General features: G+C 42.0%; 1 protein-coding gene across 13 annotated transcripts in view; it reads right to left on the reverse strand.

Moving 5' to 3' along the window:
* SVIL (supervillin) overlaps positions 1-12,653 on the reverse strand; it is a 99,172-nt gene that overhangs the window by 66,745 nt on the left and 19,774 nt on the right. For all 13 annotated transcript variants that reach the window (XM_053359095.1, XM_053359091.1, XM_053359098.1 and 10 more), the window contains exon 2: positions 1,182-1,248. In XM_053359095.1, the coding sequence (XP_053215070.1) occupies positions 1,182-1,248 (67 nt within the window). The remainder of the gene's footprint in view (positions 1-1,181; positions 1,249-12,653) is intronic.

Here is a 12,653-nt window from a genome sequence, read left to right on the forward strand (position 1 = left end):
CATCTCGTTTTCTAGCCGAGGGAGCCAGTGTTTGTCCACAGACAGCTTTCCGGGTCATGGAACCAGCATGACTAAACCGCTTCTGGCACAATGGAACACCCTGATGGAAACCAGAGTGCATGGAAACGCCGTTTACCTTCCCGCCGCAGCAGTACCTATTTATCCACTTGCACTAGTGTGCTTTCAAACTGCTAGGTTGGTAGGAGCTGGGACAGAGCAACAGGAGCTCACTCCATCACAGGGATTCGAACCGCTGACCTTCTGATGGGCAAGCCCAAGAGGCTCAGTGGTTTAGAGCACAGCGCCACCCGCTTTGTTTGTGGCACCTTAAAGATTTATTGTGATATATGTTTTCATGTGTTAGCAACCTTCTTTTAGGTGCATGAAATGTTACCTTCAGTTGTGAAGCACACGTGCATGCACATGCACACACAGATATACAGGAGGTGTTAACAGTGGAGTCACAAGACCATGAAATAACAAGTGCAGGAAGGCTGTGACATTTCAATTTGAACTTTGCACAGAAACCTCACAGACCTCCTTGTTCCTCTTACATTTCATAGCTTTTGGCTCCACTCTTTTTCCCCCCTGCCAGCTGAGAATAACATTTCAAGCATCTGACAGAGTGGGCTCTGTCCCATAAAATACTATGGGCTGGTTTGCATAGCCAGTAAGCCATGGTTTATGGCTTACCATGAAATAGCAGCATGCTAGTTCTTGCTGCTGAATTGCTCTGCCTGACCTGGAGCCAGGAACAACAAACCACAAACCTTGCCTTGACATTACATCCTTGCCAACACTTGCACTCTGTTTTCTCCAAAGAAACTACAGGCAGAAGCCAAGGTTTGTTCTTGACTTGCTGCTAATGGAAGAGAAACTGATTGTGAGTGATGGTTCCCACACAACACTAATCACAGATAGTTTGTTCCTCCTGGCTCGAGGCAGTGTGGAGCAAACAGAGGCAATTCAACAATATCCAGAGTAAACTATAAACCAGGGTTTACTAGGCATGAACTAGCCCAAAATACCTGCTAGTGTCCAAGGTGTCAAAGGACTCTTTGTTGTTCTGCTATATAAATACTACAATGATGAAGATTAAGCCACGTGTTGTTCTTTGTTCTCACCAGAGACTAGTCAGTTACACCTAAGAACTGTTAAGAGAGTTTTGTTTGTTTGTTTACCTTAGTGTCCTCCTCCTTTGGAGTAATCTTGGAGTCTTATACCTGACCAAATTTTCTTTGTCAAAATCTGGAACAAAGAAAGGAAATTATATCACATCAGCAAAATCAGCACATTAATCGGAAAGGGAAAAAACACCAGTGCTTTAATAGTCTAACCTTGCACTTTGAGCCAAACAAATCAATTATTAAGTGTTCATATGGTGAAAGCAAACTATGCTGGGGAGAGAGAATAATAACAGAACACTGACTATGACTTAGAACTATGAACAGAGGACTGGGCCAGTAGCTCTCATGTTGGCACCCTGGGGAAATTTGTTATACTGTAGTTAGCATAAGTTCCACAGTGGCCCACATCATGGTGAACCAAACTGCCACTTGACATGAATGAGTAAGCATGCTGCTCACATCATTCCCGCCATGTACTTCCTGGATTAAACATGGAAAACATTAAACACAGGGATTCTAGCTATATACACATTTTGGTGATCTCTGATCCAGACTTACAAGGCATGTTCACATTAAAAACAGGTTTACCATTCATACTTCACATTTGCAGCATAAAATACAAAATAATGGTGCAATTACAGTAGTTGTTTCTACTGTTTAAAGATTGGATTAGCCTGAGTGGTAAGTACAGGAACCACTGAACAAACGTAGGATGCAGGAAATTTGTGGTGAGAACCTGTTCTGGACTCCACCTCCTCCCATTCAAGAAAATTGCAGAGGGATTTGGCAACAGTCCCATCTTTGGAGTCTGCTCCATATCTTGACTCGAAGAAGAATAAGAAGAGGAGGAGTTTGGATTTGATATCCCGCTTTATCACTACCCGAAGGAGTCTCAAAGTGGCTAACATTCTCCTTTCCCTTCCTCCACCACAACAAACACTGTGAGGTGAGTGGGGCTGAGAGTCTTCAAAGAAGTGTGACTAGCTCAAGGTCACCCAGCAGCTGCATGTGGAGGAGCGGAGACACGAACCTGGTTCACCAGATTACGAGTCCACCGCTCTTAACCAGTACACCACACCGGCTCCAACATTCTTCTATCATACCTTGTGGAACAGCTGGAACAAGTGGAGCTGTTGCAGAATGTATTAGATCAGTGAATCTAAGTTTCCCAATGCCATGCAGAGACTCTCTTGAAAAGTAAGATATAAAGGAAGGTAATGGCAGGGCTGCCATGTTTCAAACAGTGTAAATCTGGACAGAAAAGTATGGCAACCCTAGATGAGGCTACTTTGCAACTACTGTCTGTATCCATGGCCCTCACAGGAAGTAAATCAAATGGCTTTGGGCTGTATTCAACAGACTTCCACTCACACAAAGCCATTTCCTGTTCCCGGGGAGCTGACGTTGCGGGCTGGTCACAAGCTCGACCCTTGCGCTTGGGGCGGTATAGCCCCTGCGCCATTGGGAGCCCTCGGCCGTGTCATCCCTTGGGCCGACCAATCCGGTCAGTCAGGGGGCGTGGCTTGGGCTATTTAAACTGCCCATGGTGGAGGACTCACCCCTTTTCTGCTTCCTACTCACTCAGTTCTCCCTCCCTCCCTAAGGTTAGGCTCTTTATCTCTTCACCTTGCTATGGACCTTGCCTGTTGAAGGGGCCTGGTAGGATTTTTTTTCACTTGGAAAATTGGCACCAGCCATTTGGTTTTTCACCTGCCTCATAGCGAATCATCACAACTTTGTAAGTTTAGGCGGTTAGGCATTGGAGCATTCGGTTGGAGGTGAGGGGAGGTATTGGCCATCACCTACACCTCCTAATTCAAGGGTATTCCATTAAAGGAATCCAATGGGTGTGGTCTCTGTCCGAAGTCCAGACGGGAGCTAGGGCTATGGCACGACCCCGAGCGGTGACCCTGGGGAGTTCCTAGTTGATGTGCAGCAGCAGAGCTCCCCCTATTGGTGGTTAACCCTTCCGAGACTTCCTGCAGACGGGCAGGAGTCAGATAGAGTCAGTTCATTTCCAATGCCTAAGCCAGGCATAGGCAAACTCGGCCCTCCAGATGTTTTGGGACTACAACTCCCATCACCCCTAGCTAACAGGACCAGTGGTCAGGGATGATGGGAGCTGTGGTCCCAAAACATCTGGAGGACCGAGTTTGCCTATGCCTGGCCTAAGCCAATACCACTCACATTCTGTAACCAATAAAGTTGTGGCCTTTTTAGCCCATTAACCTAAAATACTGGTTTCATGTGTCTTTGTTCCAACATCTGGGGAGGGCTTGGGACCTTGCCACGCAATGGGACTTCCCCTTCTTCTCCTCCTGTCGGCCCCCAACTCTTTGGATCCCCTAATTTTTTGGAATTTGAGGTTGCACAGGGGAGAGAAAAGGGTGTGGGATGCACACCATGGAAAGCAAGGTTAAGTTCTGATGCCTGAGCAAGAAATGTTCCATTCATTGGCAGCCTTGGATACAATCAATTTGTTTGTTCAAATGGAAACATGGTCCAGAATAAGTTTTTAATAAAGCTAAGTAACAGTATGCGCTCTCATCTTCTCTCCCTCCTCCACACTGAAATGACTTGGCTATTTAAAGAGAAGCGTAGAAAGTTTGGAAAAAATTAAGTAGTCAATAAAATATTGTTTTAAGTTAACTGGAATAGACAGTAACAATTTAGTGTTTCTGAAGCCTTGTCAGCAAACATCGTTTTCAAACTTGGCATCTGCTTTGTCCTATGATGATATCCAGTTTATTTTGTTCCCCAAAGTAACAATATGGATGAAGCTTACCCTAAAAAGCAACTCAAAAACAAAGAAACATACACAATAGTCAAGGCAAGCATTAGCAGTGATTTACCATTATTACCCTGTTTGAAACTCTGCGTCTTAATGAAAAAGAATGACCTTTACGAATAATAGATTTGTATTATTGGAAAGAGCAGCTGTTAATAATTCTCTAACAGTATATGAGTTTGGTTAAATTAAAGCCAGGCATGCGTAAAAATTTATAGCAATTCTAAATGGTGTATAACCCAACACAGCTTTTGGCGTGGATACCTCTCTCAACCATGAAAGCCTCCAGAAGGCCACAGAGAAAATTCCTCTCCATCCCCAGCCAAAACAGGAGAAGCTTTCAACTTAAGGGATGTGGAGGAAGAAGGGAAGCTAGCCAAAGAAGAAAAAACCTGCGTGGTATTATGATTTGACTCTCCATTAACCATGAAGCACCAAACCCACATTTTGAATAACTGCAATGCACAGAGCAGCTTAAAATATTGGTACACTGTGTGAATGTGATGGGGGCGGGGAGAGTACCTTTTCAATCTACAGCAAATTCCAAAATGCTACGATACCTTGCCTCAAAAAGTTCCGTAAATGAAGTTTCTCTTAGTGGACGGTACATGTTTTTGACATTATGTGTTAAAAGTTTCAAGGGGTGGGGGAAAAGAAACCTATTGCTCAAATAGCATGCATTCAGCCCTTAAATTACATAAAGATGTTTAACAGACGTAAAAGCATTTCTGTTTTCTAGGCCCTCTCAAGTGGGTTGGCTGATATTTTGGTGGTTAGTCTGACAATCATGTCCAGTATTCTCTCCAGAATACTAAGGAGTCACTGCAAACGTATCAATACTTTGTCCCCTGGGCAGTCACAGGATTATGACAATTGTATTCATAAAACTCTTCACTGGAAAGCAATTAATATATGCATGCACTGTTTTATTTATTTTCTGAAGGCAATAAAATTATTTATTGCTTTAAAGTTTAAACTGATCACTGTACCACCGATCAAAACAATTTTAAAAAATCAAGCCTCTTCTTAACATATGCACAATACAGACATCACCTTTTTTAAAAAAATAAATCCTCAAAAGATATTACCATTAATGATTACTCAGTATATCTACAAGGCCTTAATTCAACTGCTAGCTAAGCTAATTAGAAGATTCATCTAATCGGATTTTTTAAAAGAGCGTCCTTTGGGAAAACAATAAGACTAGATGCCAAACTAAATGCTGATTACCAAAGTGGTAAATATTTTTTTCATGGCGGGAGGGAGGGGAAGGGAGGAAACCTCGAAGAAAACTGTTTGAATTTAGATTACAATAAATTACATTCAGTTGCATTATTTCCGATGGACTTGGCACTCTTACCTTGGTCTTCGGAGTAGCTGACATTTCGCAAATAGCTGGATATCCAAGGATTTCGAAACATGGTTGCAGAAAACAAAGGGACCAGGCAAAAGGAAAAAACTACAATAGCAGCTAATTCTCAGTCAGCCACAGCCCTAGGCCCGTCTTAGCAATATTGTGTAGAGATTTTTTCATAGCTCAGGACTGGAGCTGTCAGGCTATCGCGTCCCAGGGAGTACAGTAAATGCATAGCAATAGGCTGCAAAGTGGAGCAGCTCAAGGCAGTAATCAGATTACAAACAGAAATTAGGCACATGAATGCTAAAACAGATTGGACAATGGTGACTGGGAGATTCATAATATTACCACTTGAAACCGTTAGCTGAATGACTATTTATATTCTAGCAATTAAATAGCCCACCTTTATTGTGACTAGGGAATAGAAATGAAAAATAAATAAATCCTCATTTGCCATAAAGGAAAGGCAAATATGATACCTGTAATCAGAATATACTGCAGTGATAGTTTAAACAGAAAGCAGAGACAGCCAACCAGTTTGGTTTCTACAGAAGGATCGATGCTGGTAATCATATCCATTATGCTAAACACTTGTCCTACTACTGGCAGACTAATAGCAAAATATTGAAACTGCTGAGAATTCTGAACAGCATATGAGCAAAACAGTGTTTGGTTCACAGTTGAGGGGGAGGAAAGATGGGTAACTAAGTTATTGGGAACAGACATCAGTCTCAGAAGAACTTCAAAATTTAAAGACGCAAGGTGTTAAAAGTATGGTTGTAAAAATTGGTAGGACACAATTCACCTAACAACAGCATTCATTTTTAATTCGATGAACTCCTTTCAAATGAAGAGACTTCAAAGTTAAGGAGGGTTAAAATCATATCACCCCCCTTTCTTTTTTTTAATCAAACCAACCAAAAGGGATGGACGCATGGTTTCTCCAGTGAGGGGAGAGTAGATTATCCAGGTGTCTCATTTAAAGGAGTAAGTTCTTATTCTAGTCTTCACAGACTCATGAAAAGTAACTGATGCCCTTTGCCCACATATGCATTCTGTATGCACCCCAAACACCCTCACTCCAGTTTGGTAGTTCAGGAGATGATCTCTCAAAACCTCCAGAATACTCCTTAAATTCAAGAGTTCTAAAGGGACTAGGCACAACTGTCCAAAAGGGAAAATGGTGGCAGGAATGCATTGATAGCACTTCCACTGTGAATAGCTTTTCACATCTAGCTTCCAAACGGACTTTGAACATGGGAAGTTTAAATAGTGGTTTGGAGCTGAATGTTTTAACTATGGGTATTTTTTTAAAAATGCTGCATATATGGAATTTGTGAACTTGTCCCTCTGGTCTATATTTCCACAGTTCACATGTTCAAAAAATACAGTGGATATCCATAGATAACAACATTCCAAAAGCCTTCCATCCCCTTAAAGGTTGCTCCGATGCTAACCTTATTTGACAAAAAACAGGAACACCTGATTTTGCATGCAAAAGGTCCCGTGTTCCATCCCTGGCAGATCCAGGTAGGCTTTGTCAAAGAGAGGAATTTGCAACCCTGGAAAACTGTTGCTGGTCAGTGCAGCTTCCTATGAATTTGTTGTTTTAAAGCTGGCAGCCCTAGGAAAGGCATGTATTTATAATACAAGTCTAACTGTATTTTGATGTGTCCCAATAGCTCAAGAGAGGCATTAAAATCACATGTGAATTAAGCATGTTACTGCCCAATAATCTCATCTCCGGCAATATGTCCCACTGAATGGTCACAGGAAGATTCTGCAATGGCTGGCCTTTGCCCAGCGCTGATATCAACATAAGGTACTATTCTTTAGAGTGATTTGCTGAGAGTGAAATACACAAGAGGGATATTAAAGGGAAGGGGGCAAAGAGATCATTTTAAGCTTCCTAGCTCATCATGTGCTTAAGACTCAAATCCACTCCCTTCTCAAGTGTCAGGATTAAGTAGCTGAAATGAAGATTTTCCTGCGATTTTTTGCAAAGAAGCACAACACAGGGATATTCCAGCATACAGCCATCTAGTGATTATCTCATGCAACTAAAACATCTCTTGGAAGTTATTGATATTTCGTCTAACGTCAAAAGGTGGCTGAGGTCTATTATGCCACACAACCATATTTTTTAATGAAATGGCAAGAGTAGAGACTTATTTCACACACACAGATTTTTCTGTCTCAGGGTAGGGGGCTGGGAAATGCTCTTGTCTGGAGAGCCACTACCCATCAGAGAAGATAATGCTGAGCTAGATGGTTGCTTCCTATCTTCTTGAAAGGCTACACTGAAAAAGTGGCAGCAATTCTCATTCTTTCTCTCTCCCTCTCCTGCCACTGTGTGCAGAAATGCTATTCTGGGTAATGGTGGGGGCAGCCTTGGTGAACACACACTGAAATGTCAAGAAACCATATTGCTTTTCTGCCCTCCTTAAGTAGCTTACATTGTTCAGTTTATGCATGGAGTGGAGGAAGTGGATAGAGAAATGTTTTCTCTCTCTTTCTATCGTAACACTAGAACAATAAAATGGATGTTGGGCAATTCAGGACAGTAATAATAATAATAATAATAATAATAATAATAATAATAATAATAATAATTTATTTATACCCCGCCCATCTGGCTGGGCTTCCCCAGCCACTCAGAGCGGCTTCCAACAAAATATTAAAATACAGTAATGCATCAAACATTAAAAACTTCCCTAAACAGGGCTGCCTCGTCACACAGCACATAGTTAAACTATGGAACCTGCCCTACAAGTAGTAGCAACTGCCACCAGCATGGATGGTTTTAGAACAGGAGTTCATAAAGGATAAAGCTGTCAGTGGCTACAAGCCACAACAGCTATGTCCTTCCTCCACCATCAGAGGCAGTAGACCTCCGAAGACCAGTTGCTGGGAATCACAAGTGAGCAGAGAACTGTAGTGCTCAGCTCCTGCTCTTGGGCTTCCCACTGTGAGAACTGGATGCTGAAGCAGATAGGTCACTGGCCTCATTCAGCAGGGCTCTTCTTAAGTTCCTACATCTGTCATCAGTGGGTGAAGGGGAAGGGGAGAGTAAGCAAGCCCGATTAAAGGAAAGTAAGGCAAGTATGGTTTTGCCCATTTCATGCAAAAAGAGTAGATCAATATAATTAAAGCCAAACATTCCAAGAATAAGATCAATGACAAACTAAAAACATTCAGCAGTAGTGTTCATATCTAGGTAGGTTTCTCTAAACAAAGATGTTTTTAGCAGGTGCAAAAAAGAATACTGTGAAATGCACCTGCCTGGTGTCAGCAGGTATGGAGCAGGGGCTAGGCTGGTGCAGATCAGCCCCATCCTTGCTGAGTCTTCTGTAAGTCTGCTCCCCAGATTTGTGCCGTAGGCCTGTGCCCCAAGTCCTTTAAGTACGTAGCAATGACATACTGCCATACAAACCCCATACAATTTCTGGTGCCAGGTTGCAACTCAGAATGGGCTGCATATTTTTCAGCAACGACTACACACTGAGTGGTGGTGGGTCATGCTTTAATCCCGATACACGTAATTACTGGGGAGGTGAAGGTGATACACGGACTTGTAAACATAAAACATGGGTGGATCTCAGAGAGCTTCCTGCTGCTCTTCCCCCTCCCTAGAAGATTTACAAGTGTTACTCTGTTCTCTTAGTGGATGTTATTTATATGAGCTTCCAACTGGGTATAAAATTTCCTGACATGAGATCATCCCTCTAGCGAGGAAAATGTTTAATCCATTTCACTTTCCTTCAGTCACAGCTATTGTTATACAATGATGCAAGACGGTGTTGCAGAGTATGGAAAGTTTGGACACATCCCTGTAGAAGCAGAATTTTGTACTGCACTGCAGAAACTGTTTCAAAGAGGTCATAGGTGAGGAACAAAATAGAAAGTATTTGTCCAAGAACAGAAACATGTAGCACGTTTACAGAACAATTGCAAATTGTTGATGCCAGATGTGTTGAAAGCACACAGCCTCTCTACTTTAACTTATACATATGCATCTTCCTTTGGAAAAACCCCCGATACTCATTCCCCAAATCCTTGTCAGTCTTCAGCAGTTTATTTACTTCCAAGAAGCATTCTTCTCTGCCAAACAAAACAAATTGCCCTCCACCCAGTTCCAAACACAACCCCCCAAGGTAGAGGGGCAGAAATTCATCCTGCAAATATGTGTGTGAGAGAGGGACTCCCAAACCTTTCATCTCCAAAATAAAGTCATATCTTGCTGAGTGTTAAGTCACTTCTAAGACTGCAGTTCCTTTTAAAAGGAGAGACAAAGACAGTACAACACCTGGCAAAGGTAATTCAACTAAGACATTCTGGGCATTTTTAGGAGGGGTCTTTTAGATAAGAAAACATCCTGATTACAACTACTCTGGTCATTACACAACATGGAACAACCAACCATGGTGTTGATGTAACATGATCGCTGGCAGTATGACTGGAAAATAATGAATGCATTTCCTCTAGTTGAGTCAACAAGAGTGAATTGAAGATATGGGGTTGGCTTGGATACTCCCCCCGCCAAAGCGCCACATCCTGTGTACAAGCACTGCTATTATGTACTACGCAAGCAATCGACTGGCTTTTTGTGGTTGTTGTTGTTGCCTATAAACAGAGCATAAAGGACACACAGCTCCTCTATGCTTCAGATCTGATTTTGGTTTTGTGTCATTTATTTTCTGAGTATTGATATCCTAATATTTTATCCAAAGACCATTCCAGATCCATTATGAAACTGTAAAAAAAAAAAAATGGTGCTAAACTCTGTACCGATCAGTCCACAAAACATTGTGGCTAGTCTACTTTATATGCTCAAACCATTTTTAGGGCTAGCTTTTCTTAAAACCAAGGGCAAAAACTGCTGTATGGGCAGTCACCCACATTTTTTAGGTTAATACCAATGGACACTGCTTCACAAATGCAAGGAAATGCATCCAGTTAGAATGAACTGATTGCACTAATTGACACCACCCACCATCTGACTCAGGGTTTGAATGATGCACTTCAATGGTCTTGAACTGTTGCACAAATGCAACTCTTTCAATGTGCTTTACACCTGATCCTATCTGCTTTATCAGACCAAGTTATCAGGTCATTAGTCAACCTTAGCCACACAAAAGCCTGCTTTCCATGCTCTCCTCCCCGAAATTCCCCTGAAGTCTGTGGCAAACTAAAGGGGGAAAAGACGAATATGAAGAAATGTATTATTTGCAATAGTTTCTTTCTTTCTTATAAATATGTCAATACAACCAAGAATTAACAAAAACCAACAATGGAAAAATGCATACACTGATAGCAATATTACTATACAGTATTGTATAGTATTGACCTTGTTGTTCTAGATACAATGGAAGAAGAGCAATATATTTCTAATTTATGAACTATTAAGATGGATCTGTTAACCCCATGTTCTGGTGCCTGCAAAATGAATTTCCACACTTAATGAAAATGCAAGTGAAGAGTGATTTCAGTCCAGTGAATGTCTATTGGGCCATATCTACTGGGAGGTTGGTCTCTCTCTCTCTCTCTCTCTCTCTCTCTCTCTCTCTCTCTCTCCCAGGCGGATGCTCAGTTTGCCATCCAGCAAATTCTGTCCCCAGACTCCATTTCCAGCTACTTACCTAATAAGGCAATGTGCAAGTTGACTGGCTGGCTTATAGGTCATGTAGTGTTTACCTTTCAAGCAACTGACAGCCTACCTTTTGGCAGACAGAGGGTGCTCAGCTATCCTCTCCCAATTGCTGCAGAAAGTTTTCTATCCAGTCATAGGAAATCTTTAGATCAACAACATACGGTGGGGGTGAGGGAAGAAAAGGATGCACTGTCAAAAAATATCATGGAGCAATATGAACTGGGCAAGAGGATGGATCACATTTGTAAACACCGGATCACATTGTACGTCATATTAAAAGATAAAATAAAATGCTTTCCTACATGTCAAAGTATTTCCAGTTTTAAAAACTTGATTAAAAGTGAATTAGATGGGTGCATCTATGGACTTTATAAAGTAAATTGTTAATTCAAAATGCATGCGGTAAAAAGCAATCAGAAGCAACAATTACATAGAATAGCAGTGTTAAATCTTTTCTAAAGATTTTATTTCCTTACATTTATATCCTGCCTGTCTTCCACCATGGAGCCCATAGTGGCATGTATGTGGCTCCCAGGTGGTCTCCCATCTGGTAGACCAGCCCCTGTTTAGCTTCAACAAGGTGGTGGCCTCATGTGGTTTCAGACCATTCCAGTTTTCCCATTTCTTGGGACCTATTCTACATTTCTAATTTCTGTTTAAAGCAGCTCATAGGATACAGGTAGGGAACATGCAAAATACATTCAAAGATGTATGGACATTCTGCAGTCACCAGAAACCCACCAGTAGGACTACTAGACTTTTTGCAGTCCAAGATGGCAAGAGGGGCTTTGGCCCACTTGAGGCAGAAGTTGACTGATATTCGTGTATGCCTCGCTCTACTGCTTTACTTAGTCATTAGGGAAGACTGTCCTTTCAGGGCAAACATCATACAATAGGATTACAGCAAGCCCCACACTGAAGTACAATGCTACCGAATTAAGATCTTAACAATATGGGTTGGTGTCACTCTGCCATTTTAAAGGTTTAGATTCTCTGTGGCTCCAGATTCAGTCCTCAGGTCACCCAGAATCTGACTGCTCCCAAAGTCATTTTAAATTTGCTAGCTGCTGTCATCCCCGGGATTACTAATGAAGCATCTATGCAAGATCAGCAGTGAGAACACTCATTATATTTAGGATAGAGTAATGGCAAAAACAGTTCACCCTCCTCTGCCAGACTTGTGACTGAGGTAGCTTACTATATTGGTCAGGAGCCTGTCCAAGCTCTCGTTGTTAAGAAACAGGCCCACACTTCTTCTTCACCCACCTTCCCCATAATCAGCTTCTCTCCTTTCCTTTAGGGAGCAACTGATCCCCCTCGTGCTGTTGCTACCATGTTTCAGTAGTCCTCAGCACATCATTTTGTTCTTAATTAAGGTACTAATAGGTATGGGGTAGGAAACACACCCTGGCTCCTTGGCAAGTCACAGGATGATAAACTCTGTCACTTCTACAGGAGATCAAGCAAAGCTGTTGATTCATATGCCCACAAAATATTCCCAAGACACCTGGTATGTCATCTGATGGCCAGGAGAAGCTTTGCCTGGGCCAACAAGAACCTCATGAACTCTTCTTATCTCTCCTGAAGAGGCTAGGCTGCAGCTCAAGAAAAGCAACACAAGAGCAGCAGAATCACATGGACCAGCTCTTGCTAAACTGTACCACTTCAGAAAGCAAAACATGTTTACATGCTCATCTTCCATGTACCATATATTCAGTGCGTAGGGGAAGA

Source organism: Podarcis raffonei, chromosome 12 (genome assembly GCF_027172205.1).
Source record: "Podarcis raffonei isolate rPodRaf1 chromosome 12, rPodRaf1.pri, whole genome shotgun sequence".
In the NCBI taxonomy this organism is placed as follows: Eukaryota; Metazoa; Chordata; class Lepidosauria; order Squamata; family Lacertidae; genus Podarcis; species Podarcis raffonei.